The sequence below is a fragment of the Petaurus breviceps genome, unplaced genomic scaffold (genome assembly GCF_028583685.1).
Source record: "Petaurus breviceps papuanus isolate PSGF00001 unplaced genomic scaffold, PetGlider_PUasm1.0 90887, whole genome shotgun sequence".
Taxonomy (NCBI): Eukaryota; Metazoa; Chordata; class Mammalia; order Diprotodontia; family Petauridae; genus Petaurus; species Petaurus breviceps.
This window is the reverse complement of record NW_027187370.1, coordinates 707,274-726,196: the sequence shown is the minus strand read 5'-3', so window position 1 is coordinate 726,196 and position 18,923 is coordinate 707,274. Positions and strand designations below refer to the sequence as shown.

Genomic DNA, 18,923 nt, shown 5'->3' with positions numbered 1-18,923 from the left:
CTCTCTCTCTCTCTCTCTCTCTCTCTCTCTCTCTCTCTCTCTCTCTCAGGAAAGTTTTATGTGTATCTTTCATAATCAAGATCAGAGATTCTTTGACTTGTTTCCTTCTCCTCCTCTCTCCAACACAATAAACATTTATTTGGCACCTACTGTGTGCAGATCAAGGATCACTCTACACATGGGGAGAACTGCATAGTTTATCTACAGCCTAACTGCTACCATCATGGGACTTACAGAAATAGGGTGATAGCATTTAGAATTAGAAGAGACCTAGCTGGTTCAGTGGACAGATTGCTGGGTTTGGAGTCAAGATGACCTGAGTTCAAATCCTGCCTCAGACTTATTAGCTATGTGACTTCTGGCAAGTTTCTCAAACCTCTCTGTGTCTCCATCCTCATCTGTAAAATGAAGGAGTTGGACTCCATGGCACCTATGGTTCTTTCCAGCCCTAAAACTATTGCCCTAATCTAGTTAAAGCCACCATCTTGTTTTCCTTTTTTTTTTTCAAAGTAGTTTCCGCCCTTCAAAAGCACAGTTTTCTAAAAAGTTACACTCACCCATCCTCTCCATCAATGAGGGAGCAGTATGTTGTGATTTCTTTTTCCAGATAAACCTTAATGTCTAAAAGCTGCTCATACTCCAGCTTCTGGCCCTCGGTCTCAGTCCTGACCTGCTGCAGTTGCTCCTCTAGGGCCCCAATCTGGGCCTGGATCTGTGAGAGCTGCACACAGTAGTTCCCTTCCGTCTCAGTGAGTGAGCATTCAAGCGAATGTTTCTGTGGAGGTGGTAAGAGAATTGATGGTTGAATTGAAAATGATACTGTCAATAGAAATAGATATCGTTACAATGTTATAATGTGGGGTTTCAGAAAACTGCCCTTCTGTAATTAATTTCTGGTGTCAATACAACATTAGCACTTTCCCATGAATTTTTCAAGATCAAACCCTTTTTCTCCTTGCTTTTGAAGATGGCGCTACTGATGGTGACTATCTTTCTGAGATGTTGGTGCATTTGGAAAGGTTGACTCGTGCCCCTCAGTCCTTTCTAGAATGGTTACATCTTAAGACTCCTTTTGGTACTTAAGACTCATTTTCAAGCGAAAAGTGTTCCTAAGAGTCAGAGTTTTTGAAACCCACTTCTGATGCTAATTACCTGTGTGACCTTGGGCAAGTCACCCAACTTCACTAGGTCTCAGTTTACTCATCTGTAAAATGATTGGATTGGACTAGATGGCTCTGGGGTCCCTTCCAACCCTAGACTGAGGATCCTGTGGTCCTGTGGCCCCTTGGTTGCAGCTGCAGCTTCTTTTTCTGAAGCCTGCAAGCTTTAATTCTTAAGACTTACATTCTTCACCCCTATTCCTACTGCCCCATTTCTAGTTTCTTTGAGCCATGCTGGTCTGACTGAATTTAGATACACTGTGTTTAGGAATAATTGGAACATTCTAAGGGAAAGCCTGTTGAAACATAAAACATGTCCCATAAATAGATCCAGTAAAGGGATTTGCTCTGTAGGTGGGAAATCTTTGGCGCTGTAAGTGAAAAGGTATCAAGGTACCTCATATAATCCACAGAAAGACACCCCCTCTAAGCTTGAGTGATATATGATGTAGGGGATAGGTGAAGGGTGGGGTTTATGTCTATGTTTCAGGCTGCACAGTCCATTTGGCCATGGCAGAAGGGTGTAGAGAGAGTGACATTTTGGCATTTCCCTTGCCTTTGTGCCTTCCACCTGATGACTGTCTATAGTGCTTAAAAAGTTGCTTTGTAGGAATGCCAGAGCCTAAGGCTTATAACGCTGCTGCCAGTGTAGATGAATATAAGAGCTGGTGTCTAATATTGGAGGGCTCTCTATTAAGTTAGGGTAGAACAATGTTAAAACACACTCACATAACTATTTTCTCATTTCAACAACATTACAGAAATGATATCTGAAATATATCCTAATTTTGAATGTATGTTAATGAGCAAGTCAATTAATAAGACACATAGGACTCTAATGAGTGAAATGCAAATGTTCTTTGCCTTAGGGGCCTAACATAGATGAAAGCTAACATTATGAAAGAATAAAGGCACTATTTTAAATCCCCCCCTACCTCCCAGACCTTTAAAGGAAATCTATTTCATAAATTTTCACATACTGTTGCCAAGAGAGACTGCAGCTCGATCTCAAGGGTCTGGACTGTACGTTTCATTTCTGTGAGCTCGCTCCTGGCTGAGGTGGTGGCTCCCGCATCATCGGAGATCTGCTGCTGGAGGGTGGCACTCTGGAATAAACGGCATCATTTCCTCAAGTCACTTTTTAAAATGCAAAGGGTAAGAACTGAACATCCACAACCAAGAAGGATGAAAAGGGAAGAAAGATGAGTAGATGAAGAATCTTGGAGTCCTAGAAGGAGGGACAAAAGAGTTGATGTACTATTTTAGGCCCTAAATTTCATTAAGTTAAATTTAAATAGTTACCAAGCAAGTTTATTGAGCTGTATTGATGTTCAATGTTAAGATTATGTTTGATCATTAAAAAAAAGTCTCTTATTGACAGGCTAAAACCTAGGGCCAAATGCAAAGGTGACTCTAGTAAAATTACCTTTTCAGGGTGGCTAAATGGCACAGTGAATAGAGCACTCATCCTGGAGTCAGGAGGATCTGACTTCAAATCCAGCCTCAGATACTTAACACTTACTAGCTGTGTGACCTTGGGCAAGTCACTTAACCCCAATTACCCTGCCTTCCTCCCTCCAAAAAGACCCTCCAAAAATTACCTTCTCATTGAACCAGGCTTCAGCATCCCTTCGGTTCTGCTCAGCCAGGTCCTCATATTCGGCCCTCATGTTGTTCAGCAGAATGGTCAGGTCCACCCCAGGGGCTGCATTCATCTCCACGTTTACATTGCCACCTGCAGCACACTGGAGGGCTTTCATTTCCTGAAGGAGAAGATTAATTTAGACTAAATGAATAAGATTCAGCATATTTTTGAAAGAGCACAAGGGCCACCATCTAGGTCTGGGGGTCTGAAATTTTTAAAGTTTCAGATCATGAACATCTATTCGTGGATAAAAAGGAAAAGCAACAATATAATCTGTTTTTGGAAGGCCAATCTCTCGGAGTGGACTGGGCAGAATTTGGTCAGTTCTTCCTTGGTTTGCTCTTAAAAACTTGACAAAAGGCAAGGGAAATGTTAGTATTCAGAAGGAGGTAACTGGTGCAGTGGGAGCTTCTACCTCTTCATGGTTCTTCTTCAGATAAGTCAGTTCCTCGTTCAGTGTCTCAGCCTGGATCTCCAGGTCTGTTCTGCATAAGGTCAGCTCATCCAATACTCTCTTCAGACCATTGATGTCAGCCTCAACACTCTGGTGAAGAGCCAGCTCTGTCTCATACCTCAAAGAATAGTAAAATGCTTTTTCAAAGGGGCATGTAAAACATAAAATTCAAGCTGACATAGGTAGCAATTAAGCATCTTAGTTGGATTCTGGGATAAGCATACTGTGCTGATCACTTTTATTAAAGGGATGAGACTAATAGTAAAGAAAACACTTTTTGATATATTCCAGACTTTAACTTTTTACTATCATGATTTAGATGCAAATTTTCATAAATATAGTGAGGTTTTAAGCTATTTATTCATTCTTATACTCATTCTAGCTTAATAACAAAACACCCAACTCCTTCAAGTTGTTTTAGATACAATGAATGGGAGAGGGAGATGCTCTGTGAGCTGGTTTCTGTTCTCAAAATTTCACTTACTTTAGTCTGAAGTCATCAGCTGTCAACCTGGCATTGTCATTCTGCAGGACCACACTGGCGTTGCTGGTAGTTGTTGAAATTATCTGGTAAAGAGGGAGCAGATTAAGAAAAGAGAAAATAATTCCATGGATCATTTAATAAATTTTCTGAAGCCAAGTCACTTATCACATTATAGTAAGACATTTGTTGCTCTCTGGAATCTAAGACTGGCTTCCAATAATTTCAGATTATGCCTTTGGATTAGTAAAGACTTCACTGGAGACTTTTTTCATTCTTGGGCTCTTTTCGAGGGGTGAAGGTGAGGGGGGGCGGGTGGCGCTACATGCTCAGTTATTGACAAACATCCATAGCATATAAGTTAGTGGATATGTCTTACTCAAAGATTTAAATTTTCACAAAAATGCTCTTAATTTCTAGTAATCAATGATGGAAATTTGAAAGCCTATAGGATGAAGTCACATTATATATTGTGCAACTAATTTGAGGGTTCAATCAATATGTCTTAGAGTTCTGAGTCTTATGAAATTATGTTCTCTTACCTGATTCCTAAGATCTTCAATTATTGGGAAATATCTGCTATAGTCATGATCAAGGCCCCGGCAAGAGCCAGGACCATATTTCTCATACCATCCTTTAATCTTCTGCTCCAGATCTGCATTTGCTTCTTCTAGAGCACGCACATTATCCAGATAAGAAGCCAGGCGGTCGTTAAGGTTCTGCATAGTCACCTTCTCATTACCAGAGAGGAGCCCTGCTTCATTCCCCAAGTAGCTGACACAGGAAGAGCTTCCCCCACCCAGACCATAGCCTCCTCCAGATGAGCTGCCACCAAAGGCACATGAAAAACCACTTCCTATTCCAGGCATGCTACATGTATTTCCAATCCCAAAACCTGCTCCCCCACTCGACAGTCTAACAGATCCAGCTCCCCCACATGAACCAATCCTTCTGGATGAAGAAGAGAATCTGAGAGACATGATGTCTTTGTGGAAGGGACCTCTGCTCAAGTGGTGGGTTCAGCTGTAGTGTGCCGACCTCCAGCACTTTTAGTTGGTTCTTTTTATACCCAGTGGGTAGGGTGTTTCTCTCTGAGTTTTGTCTACCAATCACACAATGGTGTTTGCCAGCTCATCATGAATTATGTGTAATTGGATGATTTTTCTTAATTAATGTCTTGCTTTGTCCAGTTCTGTAGGTGGGTAGTTAGTTGCTGGCTATTTGTTATCTCTGGGACAGGGTGGAGTATCTTCAAGGTCATTCACCACATTACATTTTTAATTTTAGGTGAGTAATCTTTTCTTGAAGTCATTGAGACTGCAGGAATATAGGAACAAAGTCAAAGTAAAATGCTGTCTATGTGACTCTTGTGTCAGAGGATCTCAAGACACAAAGAGTCTGAAAAGAAGCACTCTGGTATCATGCTGCTTCTGGTAGCTCTTCCTCTGCTCTCCTTGGCAGGTGGCATTTTACAATATTATATAACATATTTGTTTTAAAAAAGGAGAAAAATAAAAGAGAGACTCTTGAATGAATTACCGTTAAGCCTAAGGAGATCTGAAGATTGTGAAGGCATAGTCCCAAATAAGAAAGTTTCTTCTGGTAGAAGATCTCTGTTCCTTCAGGTTCTAGCTTGGCCCTCTGGTTTATGATATTTGAAGGGGACTGGGGTGGCTTTTTGTTTCTGTCTATCTGCTTCTCTTTCTTTGTTTCTCTCTCTCTCTTTCCCTCCCTTTCTCTGTCTCTCTATCTGTTTTTCTCTCCCTTTCTTTCTCTCTATCTGCTTCTCTCTGTCTCTCTTATTTCTCTACTTCCTTATCTTTTTATTTGTCTCTTTCTCTGATTCTGTCTCTCTGTTCCTGTCCCTCTGTCTCTGTTTCTGATTCTATGTCTCTGATTGCTTCTCCCTATTTCTCTGTCTCTCTCAGCTCCTGTATCTGTCTTTCTGCCTGTCCCCGTCTCTGTGTATGTCTCTCTTTTAAACTCCCTGCTTTGTAACACTCCTGTGAAGGCAGGGAAAGAGTTTTGTAACACTCTTTAATGCTGTGGCATTTCCACCAGTCTTTTACAAAAGGTAAAGACAAGTGTCTAGATGTCTGCAGTCTTTCAGTACCATTACCTCAGTGTTAGGTGAGTGAGAAGCCTCCAGAGTCCTTTGTTTTCTCCCTAGGATGCCATGGCTTCCCTTTCCTCTGTCTGTCTGTCTCTTCTCCTTTTCTCTTTTTTATTCTTTTAGGCTGTAATTGGGGATTCAGCCTGAGATCCATGATTTTTAAAAAATTGATAACTAAATATCACTATAATTGGTTTCTTTTGTAATCCTATGGATTTTATTTTGTTCACTTGAAAACATTCTGAGAAGGGGTCTGTAGGCTTAATCAGACTGCCAAAGTGGGTCCCATGACATAAAAAAGCTTAAGTTCATACTGTTCACCAATTGTACCTTCCTAGCATATATACCATGCCTTGGGTTAATGTCATTCATTTTCCTTAATCCCTCATAGGGAGATGTTAAAGGGGAAAGGATTCAAAATTTCTTTTTCCTTTTCTTTACCAATTCTGTTTTCTTATATGCATTTCTGCTAATTAAGAAACACTGTTTGCTCAGAGGAGATCACAAATACATTGATGCAGGGAGGACTTTCTGACCTCCTGGTCAAGCAAATGAAGTTGTCAGAATTTGAGTGTGATGGCAAGGAGGCCAAGATGCCCCATCATATCCAAAACAATCTCCAGGTTGAAAACAGGGTTCACAATGAAGTATCAAATGGAAATAGAGAAATTAAAAAGAAATGAACAAATCAATACAATTGACTTTGGGAGCGGAACTTAATATTAATCATCATAGGAAAAGAATATAATATGGCATCTTAGAAAACATAGCATTATAGATTTAAAGCTGGAAGAAACTTTTAGAAGCCATTAAGTCTACACATTCCCTTTTTTTTAAATGAGGAAATTGAGTCTGAGAGAGGCTATCTTTCCCAGGGTGACACAACAAGTAAATGTCTGAGACAGGGTTGGAACCCAAGTCCTCCTGATTCCAAGTCCAGTGCGCTAATTACTAAACCATATTGAGAAACCAAGAAAAAAAATACAAACACAAAACAAGAGAAACAGAATTGCTGCTTGTTCTCTGAACACTGGTGAATGTATGCCGTGTTTCCCCGATAATAAGACCTATCCCAAAAATAAGCCCTCCCCTTACTGTGTAAGATTCCTCTAAAATAAGCCCTCCCCCGAAAATAAGCCCTATTGAGATTGCTACTGTAGTGAAGGTGATCCCCTGCGCTACACGCTACATTACGGTACCCTCTGTATGCACCTTCCCCCCCCGCCCCCCCCGGGTGAAACGCACGCCGTGCTCCGAGCTGCATCCAATCAGAGCTGCAGCAGTGAGCGCGTCATCCTGTTCTTCCCCAGTGATTTGCTTGCTGGCGCCATTGAGAGCAGTGCTGCGGAGGAGAGCTGAGGCAGGACAACATAAGCCCTCCCCTGAAAATAAGCCCTCTGGTGTTTTTCTTTCCAAAAAAATTAATAAGACTGTCTTATTATCGGGGAAACATGGTAGTTCTATAGGTCTATAGTATAGACCCCTGGATATCAATTTGTAAGAAAACTCTTGCCTAATAATATGTATGTGAACTCCCCATTTTATGAGTTCAATTAAACAAATTCCATTTTAAAATATTGGTTGTCTACTCTGCACAAAACTAGGCTCTGGAAGTATAATTATGAAAGAAGACTTTGTCTCATCCCTGGAGGAAATTACATCTTATAATAAGACAAGTGAACAAATAACTATAATACATATTTTAAGTGTATAGGAGAAGTTCAAAGAAAGTAGAATAAGGGATGGGAGAAGCGTGAAGGGAGAGGTCGTGGAGAGGTTAGAGAAGACTTGCTAGAGGAAGGGACCCCTGAGCAAGGCCTTGAAGGAAAGGAAGGATCTTAATAGATGGATGTCCCTGAGCTCCAGATATGGGGAGCTATGTGTACTTAAGGATGGTTCCATATATATAAAAGACATATGCTTCCTTTTCCACTTTATCTACTCAGAGGTTGAACAATATCTCTTTGCGCTCCCCCAATGAGTTAACAAGAAAACCAGGAAGTCAGTTCCAAGAATTGGTTAATCTGGGACATCTCTTCCTTATAGTCAACTAGGTAGCTCAGTGGATAGAGTGATAGGCCTGGAATCAGCAAAACCTGAATTAAAATCCAGCTTCAAGACACTTATTGTGCCACTGACCATGGGTAAGTCACTTAACTACTGTTGGTCTCAGTTTCTTCTTCTGTAAAATGGGGATAATAGTAGCACCTACCTTCCAAGATTGTGGGGCTCAAGTGAGGTTGTATTTTGTAAAGCTCTTAGCTCAGTGCTGAGCACATAGTAGGTACCATATAAATGCTACCTATTATTATCTTCTCTAACACTTAGAAGGTTAGATCTAAAAGGGAGCTTAGAGATCATCTAATTTAACCATCGCAGTTATAAAAAAAAATTATCTTTCTTCTGAACGTAGCAATGCCAAATAAAACGTGCATTTCCATATTCAAAGCAGGACCGAAAGAGAGGATTTTACAAAAAAAATTGCAAACATGATTCAAGGTTTACCTTTCCTTCACCTGCAATTGTACCTGCAAAGACTGAGACCTGTTTCACAATTCTTAAGTATGTATTGGAACCAGGAGAATTCAGGCCAGAATAATTGAAGAGATCAAGGAGTTACCACAATCTGTATGCTCCTCTTGGAATGATTGCTTTTTGCAATTTGGAAGATGGATGGAGAGGAGAGAGAATGGAGGCAGAAAGACGAATCCAGAAGCTTTTACAGCAGCCCAGGAGGTTAAGTGATTATTGGATTCGTGTAGTGTCCGTTTGAGTGCACAGATGTGAGAGATGCTGTGGAAAGGTTATCATTGGGACCTGATTGAGGATGGAGTCATTCCATCTTCACATCACTCCCATCCATCCCCTTCTCTCCATTTATATCACAACCAACTTCATCCAGGCACTTAGCATCTCTTCTCTGGGCTATTGGGATAGCCTCCTAACTGGTTTCTCTGAAGACAGTCTCTTTCCCTCTGTAATTCATCCTTCACACAGTGGTCACATCGTCCTTTGTATGGCACAAGTCTGACCATGTCACTCCCCTACCAGAGAAAGCTAGGTGACTCCTTATTCCTTTTAGGATAATGGACAAACTCTTCTTTTGGGTAATTAAAGCCCTTCTCAGTCTGGTTCTCATCTATTTTTCTGCCACATTAGTCTCTTTCACAAACCCTACCCTCAAGCCAAATTGATAACCTGATGTTGTCCATATGCAACATTCTATTTCTCATCTCCATACCTTTGCATAGAATGTGTCCTTTGCCTGGCAATCTCTCCTTCATGGCTCAATTCAAACACCACCTCCTTAAAAATGCCTTTTTTGATTCTACCCACATGATGCTCTGTATTTACCTTGTATCTATTCTGTGATTTGTTGTTGTTTTTCAGTCATGTCTGACTTTTCATGACCCCATTTGGGTTTTTCTTGGCATAGATATCAAAGTGGTTTGTCATTTCCTTTTCTAGATCATTTTATAGATAAGGAAACTGTGGCAAACAAGGTTAAGTGACTTATCCAGAGTCACACATCTAGTGTCTGAGTCTGAATTTGAACTCAGGTCTTCCTGACTCCAGGCCTGGCACTCTATCTATTGTACCACCTAGTTGCCTGTGTTACTCTCCCTTACCCCATTCAATAAACCCCAGGGGTTCCCTATTACTTCCAGGATCAACTATAAAATCTTCTGTTTGGTTTTTGAGGTCTTTCATGATGTGGTCTGCTCCTACTTTGTCAGTCTTCTTATACCTTACTCCCCACCACTAACATTTCAATCCAGTGACCTGGTCTTCTTTCTGTTCCTTGTAATGTTTATAAAAAGTAGTTAGCACAGAGCTTGGCTAGTAGTGGTGCTATCTAAATATTTATTCCCTTTCCTTCCTCTTCCTCCCTTGCACATTACACTCCAAGTGTTTTTACTGGCTGTCCCCCAAGCCTGGAATGCTCTCCTTCCTCATGTCTTCCTCCTGGCCTTTCTAGCTTCCTTGAAGTCCCAGCTAAAATCTCACCTGCAAAAATCTTTTCCTACCCCCTTTAAACTTAGTGCCCCCCCAATGTATTCCATCTCTGGCTTGTTTGTACATAGTTGTCTGCATGGTGGACCTCCTATTAAACTTGCTCCTTGAGAGTAGGGGCTGTCTTTTGTCTTTCTTTATATCTTCAGTCCTTAGCATGCTTGCTGATTGACTGACTGACCTCTTTCACCCAAGGGGAGGGAGACTGAAAATCCTGGGCTGCCCTGGAAAAGATTGGACCAAGATGGGTATCCAGGCTAGACTGGGGAAATCTGGAGTCCACAGCTTTGCAAATAGTCTTGTTCAAATGTGAGCAAGCTATGGCAATGATTCTAAGGAACTTATCAAGATCCCACCAGGGTCAAGGGTGAAACTGAAAAAGAGATAAATATTGTTTTGTTTGATCCCTGCCTCTATCTCTTTCCCCCTGCCTCCCCTCCTCCAGTTTACTTTTGCTGAATTCTATTTTAAATCCTGGCTTCTTTCCTCAGACACTCACTCAGTGAACTCCTCCTGCTCTCTGGCTATCTGATGTTACCCAGACTGCCCATGTGAATAAATTATAACCCCCTTGTCCCTACTGGAGTCAAAAACTATTTTCTGAATGAGCAGCTAGGTGTTAATCTGATTATCTGATTAAAGTAATTCACACTAAGGTATGAGAGACTTATTGGGAGAGGGGTATTAGCATTTTTTAAAGGAAATTTGTTAACCCAAATTAGTCTCTAATTATCACTTGTAGGACCCACGTGGGGGCAGGGGAAACTTTAGGTGCTGCTCTTCTATTTTGCTATCTCTCTATGCTTTTATAGTCTTCCAGGGACCAAAATAAATAAATATTTAGATTTGGTACTATCAGCCCCATACTATCCATGCCTTTACCCTACCCACAGCAGCACACTTGTCTTTGCAAATGGCCTTGATTCGATGAAGTAAGAGTCACAAAATCATAGAATTTCAGAGCTGGAAAGGACCTCAAAAGTCCAAAAGTAGAATTGTGGCCAGAGTGCTAGACTCCGAATTGGGAAAACCTGTGTTTGAATCCTACCTCAGAACCTGGGCAAATTACCTTACTGTTCACTGCCTCAGTTTCCTTACTTCTAAAGTGAGGGAGGGTTGGATTCAATAGCCTCTAAGATTCCTTCCAACTTGAAATTTATGCTGCTATTATCATATAGCATGGTTTCCAGTTTTCTCATCAACCTGACCACTCTTCTCTGGGTATGTGCCTCTTTGTCAATATCCTTCCTAAGCTATATATGGTTTTTGTTTGGTCATTTTCAGTCATGTCTAACTCTTTGTGATCCCATTTGGGGTTTTCTTTGCAGAGATACTGTAACAATTTGCCATATCTTTTTCTAGTTCGTTTTATAGATGAGAAAACTGAGGGAAATAGGGTTAAGTGACTTGCCCAGGGTCACACAGCTAGTAAGTGTCTGAGTCTGCATTTGAACTCAGGCCTTCCCGACTCCAGTCTGGTATTCCATCCACTGTGTCACCTACCTGCCTAAACTATATATGGTACCTGGAACTGAGTCCCACACTCCATATGTGGTCAGTGATAGATCAGTGTAATCACTTTGATTTAATATGGCACTATGGTCCTCCCCCCCTTTTAAAAATTTTAATTTATTAATTTACTTTTAGTTTACAACATTCAATTTCACAAGTTTTTTAATTCCAAATTTTCTCCTCCCTTCTCTCCTCCCCCTCACCCCCATGGCAGCATGCAATCCAATATAGTTTCTATAAATACCTTCACATTAAACATTAGTCAAGTTGTAAAGAAGGATTATAACCAATGGAGTGAACGAGAAAGAAGAAACAAAACAAAACAAAAAAAAGAGAGAGAGCAAGTTGTTTGCTTCAATCTGCATTCACTCGGTAAATCTTTCTCTGGATGTGGATAACCTTTTCTATTATGAGTCCTTTGGAGTTGTCTTATAACCTTGTATTGCTGAGATGAGCCCAGTCTATCAAAGTCAGTCTTCATAAATACGATGTGTCTGTAATTATGTACAAAGTTCTCCTGGTTCTGTTCTCCTCACTCAGCATCAGTTTATATAAGTTTCTCCAGGTTATTATGAAATCCATCTGCTCCTCATTTATTATAGCAAAATAGTATTCCATGACATTCACATACTGCAACTTATTTAGCCATTCCCCAATTGATGGGTATCCCCTTGATTTCCAATTCTTTGCCACCACAAAAAGAGCTGCTATATATATTTGTACATATGGGTCCTCCTCCCATTTGTATTATCTCTTTGGGAAACAGCCCTAGAAGTAGTATTACTGGGTCAAAGGGTATGAACATTTTTGTAGCCCTTTGTCCATACATCCAGCACTGTGGTACTTTTAACCCAAACTATGATTTGATTAACTATGATGGCAATGACACATTATTGACATATTAAATTTGTAGCCCAATGTTTCACTCACATTGAGTTCATCAGCTTCCTTGGATTCAATTACTATCCATCCCTTTCATATGTTTCAAAAATCCATATATGATGTTAATAGGTGGCATTTAAGGTGGGAAAAGTCCTTACAAATATTATCCCAAATATTATCTGAGGTAACATTTGAACCTGGATCTTCCTGACTCTAGCCCAGAGCTCTCTCTGCCACCTAGTTACCTGTCCTGCCCAGTTTCCTCTCCTGAGCTCCACTCTCACATCACCAACTGCCTGTTAGACATCTCCACTGGTATGCCCCATAGGTATCTCAAATCCAACACGTTCAAAATGAAACTAATTATCTCTTTAAACCTTTCTCTCCTTTACATTTCTCTGTTCCTGTCACTGCTATACTTTCAGACATCCAAGTTTGCAATGTTAGACATATCCTTTCTTATTCACAACCTACTGGGGAAAAATCTCACCAGTTTGCTGTCAGATGGGATGAGCCTAAGAGAAGATTCTTAAAGTCTGAGCCAGAGTTCCTTTCTCATTACAATCTTTCTCTTTTCACAGTGGCAGTAAGACGTCTGAGCCAGAAACTCTCTTGTCACAATAACATTCTCATGCATTATCCTTATTCATTTTTTTGTAGACTAAATGTTTTAGAAGATTTCCACCCCCCCCCCCCACCCCATCCTTTCTCTTCTCTGGAAGACAATTGTGTCATACATCTGTATAACTTTAATCTTCCACTCACTTTCAATAATGTAAGTGGAAACATGTTGGCCCTTCAAACAAGGACTTGTATGTAGTAGGTGCTCAGTTAATATTTGTTGAATGAATACATTTAGATTTCACTCTGAAGGATTTGGGGTCTTTTTATTGGGTCATAGGATATAAATGGTTGCAGCCTATATCTTCCGGTTTTCACAAGAGCAAAAGATGCACTATATTTCTCTCTGTTTTCTATGTGTTGCAAAATGTTTTGGTTTGTTCCTCTGCCATTGAGTGAATAGAATATTGGCCTTCTTTGATGGATTTTGGCTGAAGTTTCAATCAAACTTGCTGTAATTATCCTATTATTCAGTACTTCTTTAAAGCTGAAAACCCACACAACTGTCGGCTTTTTTCTTATTAGCCTGATGGTAGCTTAAGCCAGAGGATGTGAACCATCTCGCCTGGAATTCCTGTCTTCCTCTAGTACATGCTGCTATATTCAATCCCCACTCTGTACAATTGCTGCTGTGTTCAGTGATGGCTAAAGGGAAAAGACACTATGCTTTCCTACTATTAGAGTATATAACATCAGTTGGGAATTCTAAATCTAGATACTGAATCAAAAAGATTGTCCACATGTTGTCTGCCTTGTGAAATTGTGAACTGCTTGAAGGGAGGGACTACATTTGTTTTTCTCTGCATCTCCAGTGCTTATAATAGTGCCTGGCATCTAGTAGGTATTTAATAAATATTTTTTGACTGGATCTGGATTGATCAGAATGGACTTTTAGTAAAAATCTTATACATCTATGCTGAATATTCATTTAAATTTTTTATTCCACCTACTTCTGAAAAAAAATTGAGGTGTCTATTTATTGAGACATTCTGTTTCTATGCTACTTACTTCCCAACATATTTTCACTATAATTCCCAGAGTCACTTAACAGAATTAAAAAATAGAACCCCTCTCCCCAATTCAAACTAACCAGAATGTCAATAAATAAAAGGTCTGATGTTTTATTCAGTGATACACATCCATATTCCTCCACTTTTGCAAAAAAGAAAGAGAGGCACCTTCTTATTTCTCTTCTCTGGGGCCAGGTTTGGTCACTATACCTTCATAGCATTGAGTTTTGATTGCTTTTTTTTCATTTACAAAGTAGTAGTTATTGCATATATTGTTTTTCCTATTTCTTCTAACTTCATGTTATATCAGTTATTATGTCTTTCCATGCTCCTCTGTATTTCTAGTGGAATCCCTGGGTTAAAGGACATGGACATTTGAGTCACTTTCTTAACCTGATTGCAAATTGCCTTCCAGAATAGTTGAACCAATGTACAGCTAAACCAACAATTCACTAGTGTACTTATTTTTCTACAACCCCTCCAACACTGACTATTCCCATAATTTTTTCCAACTTTCAGATATATAAGATGAAACTTCAGAATGATTTTGCTTTTCCATTTCTTTATTATTATGGATTCAAAGTAATCCTTTGTTGGATTAATAGTTTGTAATTCTTCTGAGAATTGTTTGTTCATGTTTTTTGACCATTTATCTATTGGACCATGCCTTTTGGTTTTACATATTTATGTTAGTTGCCTCGGTATCCTGAATATCAAATGACATCTTCCCTTCTGCCCTTTATTTAATATTTTATTTTTCCCAATTACATGTAAAAACAATTTTTGACCTTTCTTTTAAAAAAAAATTCTTCTCCTCCTCCCTCATTGAGAAGGCTAGCAATCTGATATCGGTTATACATGTGCAGTCATGCAAAACATATTTCCATATTAATCATATTGTGAAAGAAAACACAGACCAAAAAATAACCCCCCCAAAATAAAAAGAATTTTAAAAAAAAGTATGCTTCTGTCTGCATTCAGATGCCATCAGTTCTTTCTCTAGAATTGGTTAGCATTTTTCATAAGTCCTTTGAAATTGTCTTGAATTATTGTATTGCTAAGAATAGCCAAGCCATTCATACTTGATTGTTGTATAATATTGCTGTTACTGTGCATGATATTATCCTAGTTCTGCGCATTTCACTTTGCAACAGTTCGTGTAAGTCTTTCCAGGTTTTTCTGAGAGCATCCTGCTCCTCATTTCTTTTAGTGCAATAGTATACTATTGAAATCATATACCACAACTTGTTTAGCCATTCTCCAATTTGATGGACCTCCCCTCAATTTCTAATTCTTTGCCACCACAAAAAGAGTGACTATAAATATTTTTGCATATATATATCCTTTCTCTTTTTATAAAATCTCTTTGGGACACAGATGACCCTTCTCACAGGTAACTGACACAAAAAATTTATTCTCCCAGTTCATTTTTCCTTTTTTATCCTATTGTATTGTTCCTTTCTTGCATTAACTTTGTTCATATTCAAAAGCTTTTCAACTCCATGCAATAAATGCCATCTGTTTTATTATCTGTAGCTGCTGCTATTATTTGATTGGGTATTAGTCATAGTTGTGAAAGTTATCTATTTTCTGTGGTATGACCTATAATATTCAAGTCATGTATTCATTTTGAATTTATTGTGGTATATAGTATAAAATATTACTGAGGTGTATTTTTTCATGCTTAATAACCGAGAGAGAAATGACAGGACACTTTAATTAGACATGGGATATCCAAAAAATTGGTTGAAAAATCAATACAGAAAAAACTAAATGGATGAAAAATTACAATACAGTGAACATAATCATAGCTAGAAGATCAATTTACCTAATGTAAAATGCACTCCAACTCTTCACATCTACCTCTAAATTTTTTGCTTCTTTCAAGGGTCATTTCTTTTTTTTTTTTTTACCCTTTGGAGGGCAATTGGGGTTAAGTAACTTGATGGCTAGTTTTTTTGTGTGGGTGTTAAGTGTCTGAGGCCTGGAACTGAACTCAGGTCCTCCTGACCCCCTGGGCCAGCGCTTTATTCACTGCACCACCTAGCTGCCCCTTCAAGGGTTATTTCTAACCTTTCCTGAATTCCCACCCCCGCCCTCATTGCTAATACTACTGAGTACTACTACAATCTCTCTCTCTCTCTCTCTTTTTTAAGCAATCAGGGTTAAGTAACTTGCTCAAGGTTACACAGCCAGTTATTTCTGGGTGTGGTGCTGAGTATCTGAGCCCGGGATTCGATCTCCAGGTCATCCCAACACTGGAGCCGGTGCTCTTACTCATTGAGCCACCTGGCTGCCCCTAAGCAATTGGGGTTAAGTAACTTGCTCAGGGTTACACGGCCAGGTGTTTTTGGGTGGGTGCTAAGTGTCTGAGCCAGGGATTCGATCTCCAGGTCATCCTGACACTGGAGCCGGTGCTCTTACTAGCTGTGCTACCTGGCCGCCCCAACAATCTCTCTTTTAAAATTATTTTAAATTCTCTTGGTATAGGTTATATTCTTCCCTATATCCTCTCCCCCTCTTCAAATAGAATGAATACTCCAGAGGGAGAGTACTGTGTCACTTTTATCCAGTAACCGAGAACTTTGTACAGTAGATAGAGAGTTGGACCTGGAGTCAGAAAGGGACCTTAGTCAAATATGACCTCAGATGCTCACTAGCTGTATGGCCATGGACAAATCATCTAACTACTCTCTGCCACAGTTTCCTCAACTGTAAAATAGCATCTACCTCCCAGGGTTGTTGTGAGAATCAAATAAGATAATATTTGTAAAGTATTTAGCAAAGTGATTGCCTTAGGATAGATGCTATATAAATATTGTTTTTATTCTTATTTTTCATTACACTCTTTTTTTTTTTGCTGTTCAGTCCTGTTTGACTCTTTGTGTCCCTGTTTGGAGGTTTTCTTGGCAAAGATATTGTAGTGGTTTGCCATTTCCTTCTCCAGCTCATTTTATAGATGAGGAACTGAGGCAAGCAAGGTTAAGTGACTTACCCAAGGTCACATAGCTAGTAAGTGTCTCAGGTTAGATTTGAACTCACAAAGATGAATCATCCTGAAAACAGGCCCAGTGTGCTATTCACTGTGTCATCTAGCTGCCCTGTATACTAGGGGCAGGGAACCTGCAGCCTTGAGGCCACATGTAGCCTGCTCTTTACCCTTTATATTTACAGTGACACCTACTGTTTATATGAAAAACACACAATCAAACCATCCCAAGTATTTCCTCTACCCATTTGTCCAAGTATAAGCAAGAAATAGCAAAAATGACATGTGAAAGAAATGATAAAACACTCAAAAATAGAAACAGAAGTATAGTTGCTTCTTTATTTAATAGTAAAACACCCCAAACCTGCTATCTGTGAAAAGGAAAAAGCATAAGTAGAGATTATCTCCTAGGTACTATATAAACAGAAAGTATTTCTCTTCTCATGTTTAGAAGCATTAATCTTGGGAGAATCCTTTGCCCTCCTTCTCTTGCTTGCATTCTCTAGAAGGGGGCCCTTTGTTCTGCTTTGCCATTGCTCAGCTTAGAGCTCTTTTCTTCAATGGAGTGAACCCTGGTTGAGAGGACTTTGCCCCGCTGATCTAGCTCTTCAACAACAGTCTTTACTAGTGTGGTTTTGGAGAGATCTAGAAATGAAACATGCAATATCATTTAATCGATCAATAAACATTTATTAATCTCCTATTATATATCAGTTACTAAGTGCTGGGAATACAAGAAGAGGCAAAAGAGAGTCTCTGTCCTGAAGAAACTTATAATTTAATAGGGGGACAACATGGAAACAAATATATACAAAACAAGTTATATACAGGATAAATAAAAAAAAGAGGGAAGGCACTTGGATTAAGTGCGTTGGGGAAGACTTTCTGTAGGAGGTTGGAATTTAGCTGGGACTTAAAGGAAGCTAAGGGAGGTCAGTAGGTAGAGCAGAGAAGGGAGAGTATTCCAGCATGGGGGACAGTCAGAGAAAATGCCCATAGCCAAGAGATGGAGAGTCTAGAATAGCTAGGAAGCTATCACTGGATCAAAGAGTACTTGTTGGGGAGTCAGGTGTAAGAAAGCTGGAGAGGTAGAAGGGGGCTAGGTTATATGAAGGACTTTGTCAAACAGACAATTTAAAAAATTTGTTCCTCGAGGCAATAGGGAGTCATTGGAGTTTATTGAGTAGGGCTTGGTGACATGGTCAAATTTGCATTTTAGGAAAATCACTTTAATGGCTGAATAGAGGACAGATTGCAGTGGGAAGAGATGATGTAGGCTGACTCATAAGCAGGCTATTGCAATAATCAAAGCATGGGGTGATGAGAGTCTATCCTAGAGTTGGGGAGTTGAAGGGGGGTATGTTCAAGAGGTGTTGTAAAGGTGAAATCAGCAGGCTTTGGCAACAGCTATATATATATATATGTGAAATAATAATATAATATTTGTGGAATGGGAGTTCCGCATACACATGTTCCATATACATTTACACTTAAGATGACACAGCTTGCTTCTGAGAGCAGAACAGATAGTTCTTTAGAAGAGATGTACAACATTCCATTTTCCATCTCCATGCCTTTATATAGGCCCCCCTCCCCCCTTCCCCTTTCCCCCACCCCCACCCCAAGCCTGGATACACTCAGTTCTCAGTTCTGCTTGTCAGAATCCCTTGTTTCTTTCAAAGCTGGGCTTCAAGGGTCACCTAATACATGAGATATTTCCTTATCTTTGAGACCATTTCCCTTGAAGTTTTCACACCACTCATTCTCCTACTCCTCCCCCCTCTTTCCAGCTCCCCTCATGTGTTACCTTCTCTTCATTAAAATGGAAGGTCATTGAGGGCTAGGGACTGTCCTGCTGGTTTGTTTTTGCATTCCCAGCATCTATAGAATACAGTGCCTGCCACATAGTAGGCAAGAATGTGCCCCCTATTTACCTGTCTTTATTTATTCATTCATCTCCATCTTTTCCTTCCTTCCTTCTTTCCTTCCTTCCTTCCTTCCTTCCTTCCTTCCTTCCTTCCTTCCTTCCTTCCTTTTTTTCC

The 18,923-nt window shown here is 39.8% G+C and overlaps 2 protein-coding genes across 2 annotated transcripts in view; both read right to left on the bottom strand.

Annotated features, from left to right (window-relative positions):
- Positions 1–4,790, bottom strand: part of LOC138150735 (keratin, type I cytoskeletal 27) — a 6,264-nt gene extending 1,474 nt beyond the window's left edge. The window contains exons 1-6 of the mRNA XM_069074178.1: positions 4,283–4,790; positions 3,744–3,826; positions 3,221–3,377; positions 2,762–2,923; positions 2,141–2,266; positions 558–775 (exon numbers count right to left, since the gene is read on the bottom strand). Of these exons, the coding sequence (XP_068930279.1) occupies positions 558–775; positions 2,141–2,266; positions 2,762–2,923; positions 3,221–3,377; positions 3,744–3,826; positions 4,283–4,720 (1,184 nt within the window). The 5' untranslated portion in view covers positions 4,721–4,790. The remainder of the gene's footprint in view (positions 1–557; positions 776–2,140; positions 2,267–2,761; positions 2,924–3,220; positions 3,378–3,743; positions 3,827–4,282) is intronic.
- A 12,206-nt stretch (positions 4,791–16,996) lies between these two features.
- Positions 16,997–18,923, bottom strand: part of KRT28 (keratin 28) — a 12,292-nt gene continuing 10,365 nt past the window's right edge. Inside the window, exon 8 of the mRNA XM_069074177.1 lies at positions 16,997–17,526. Coding sequence (XP_068930278.1) covers positions 17,384–17,526 — 143 coding nt within the window. The 3' untranslated portion in view covers positions 16,997–17,383. The remainder of the gene's footprint in view (positions 17,527–18,923) is intronic.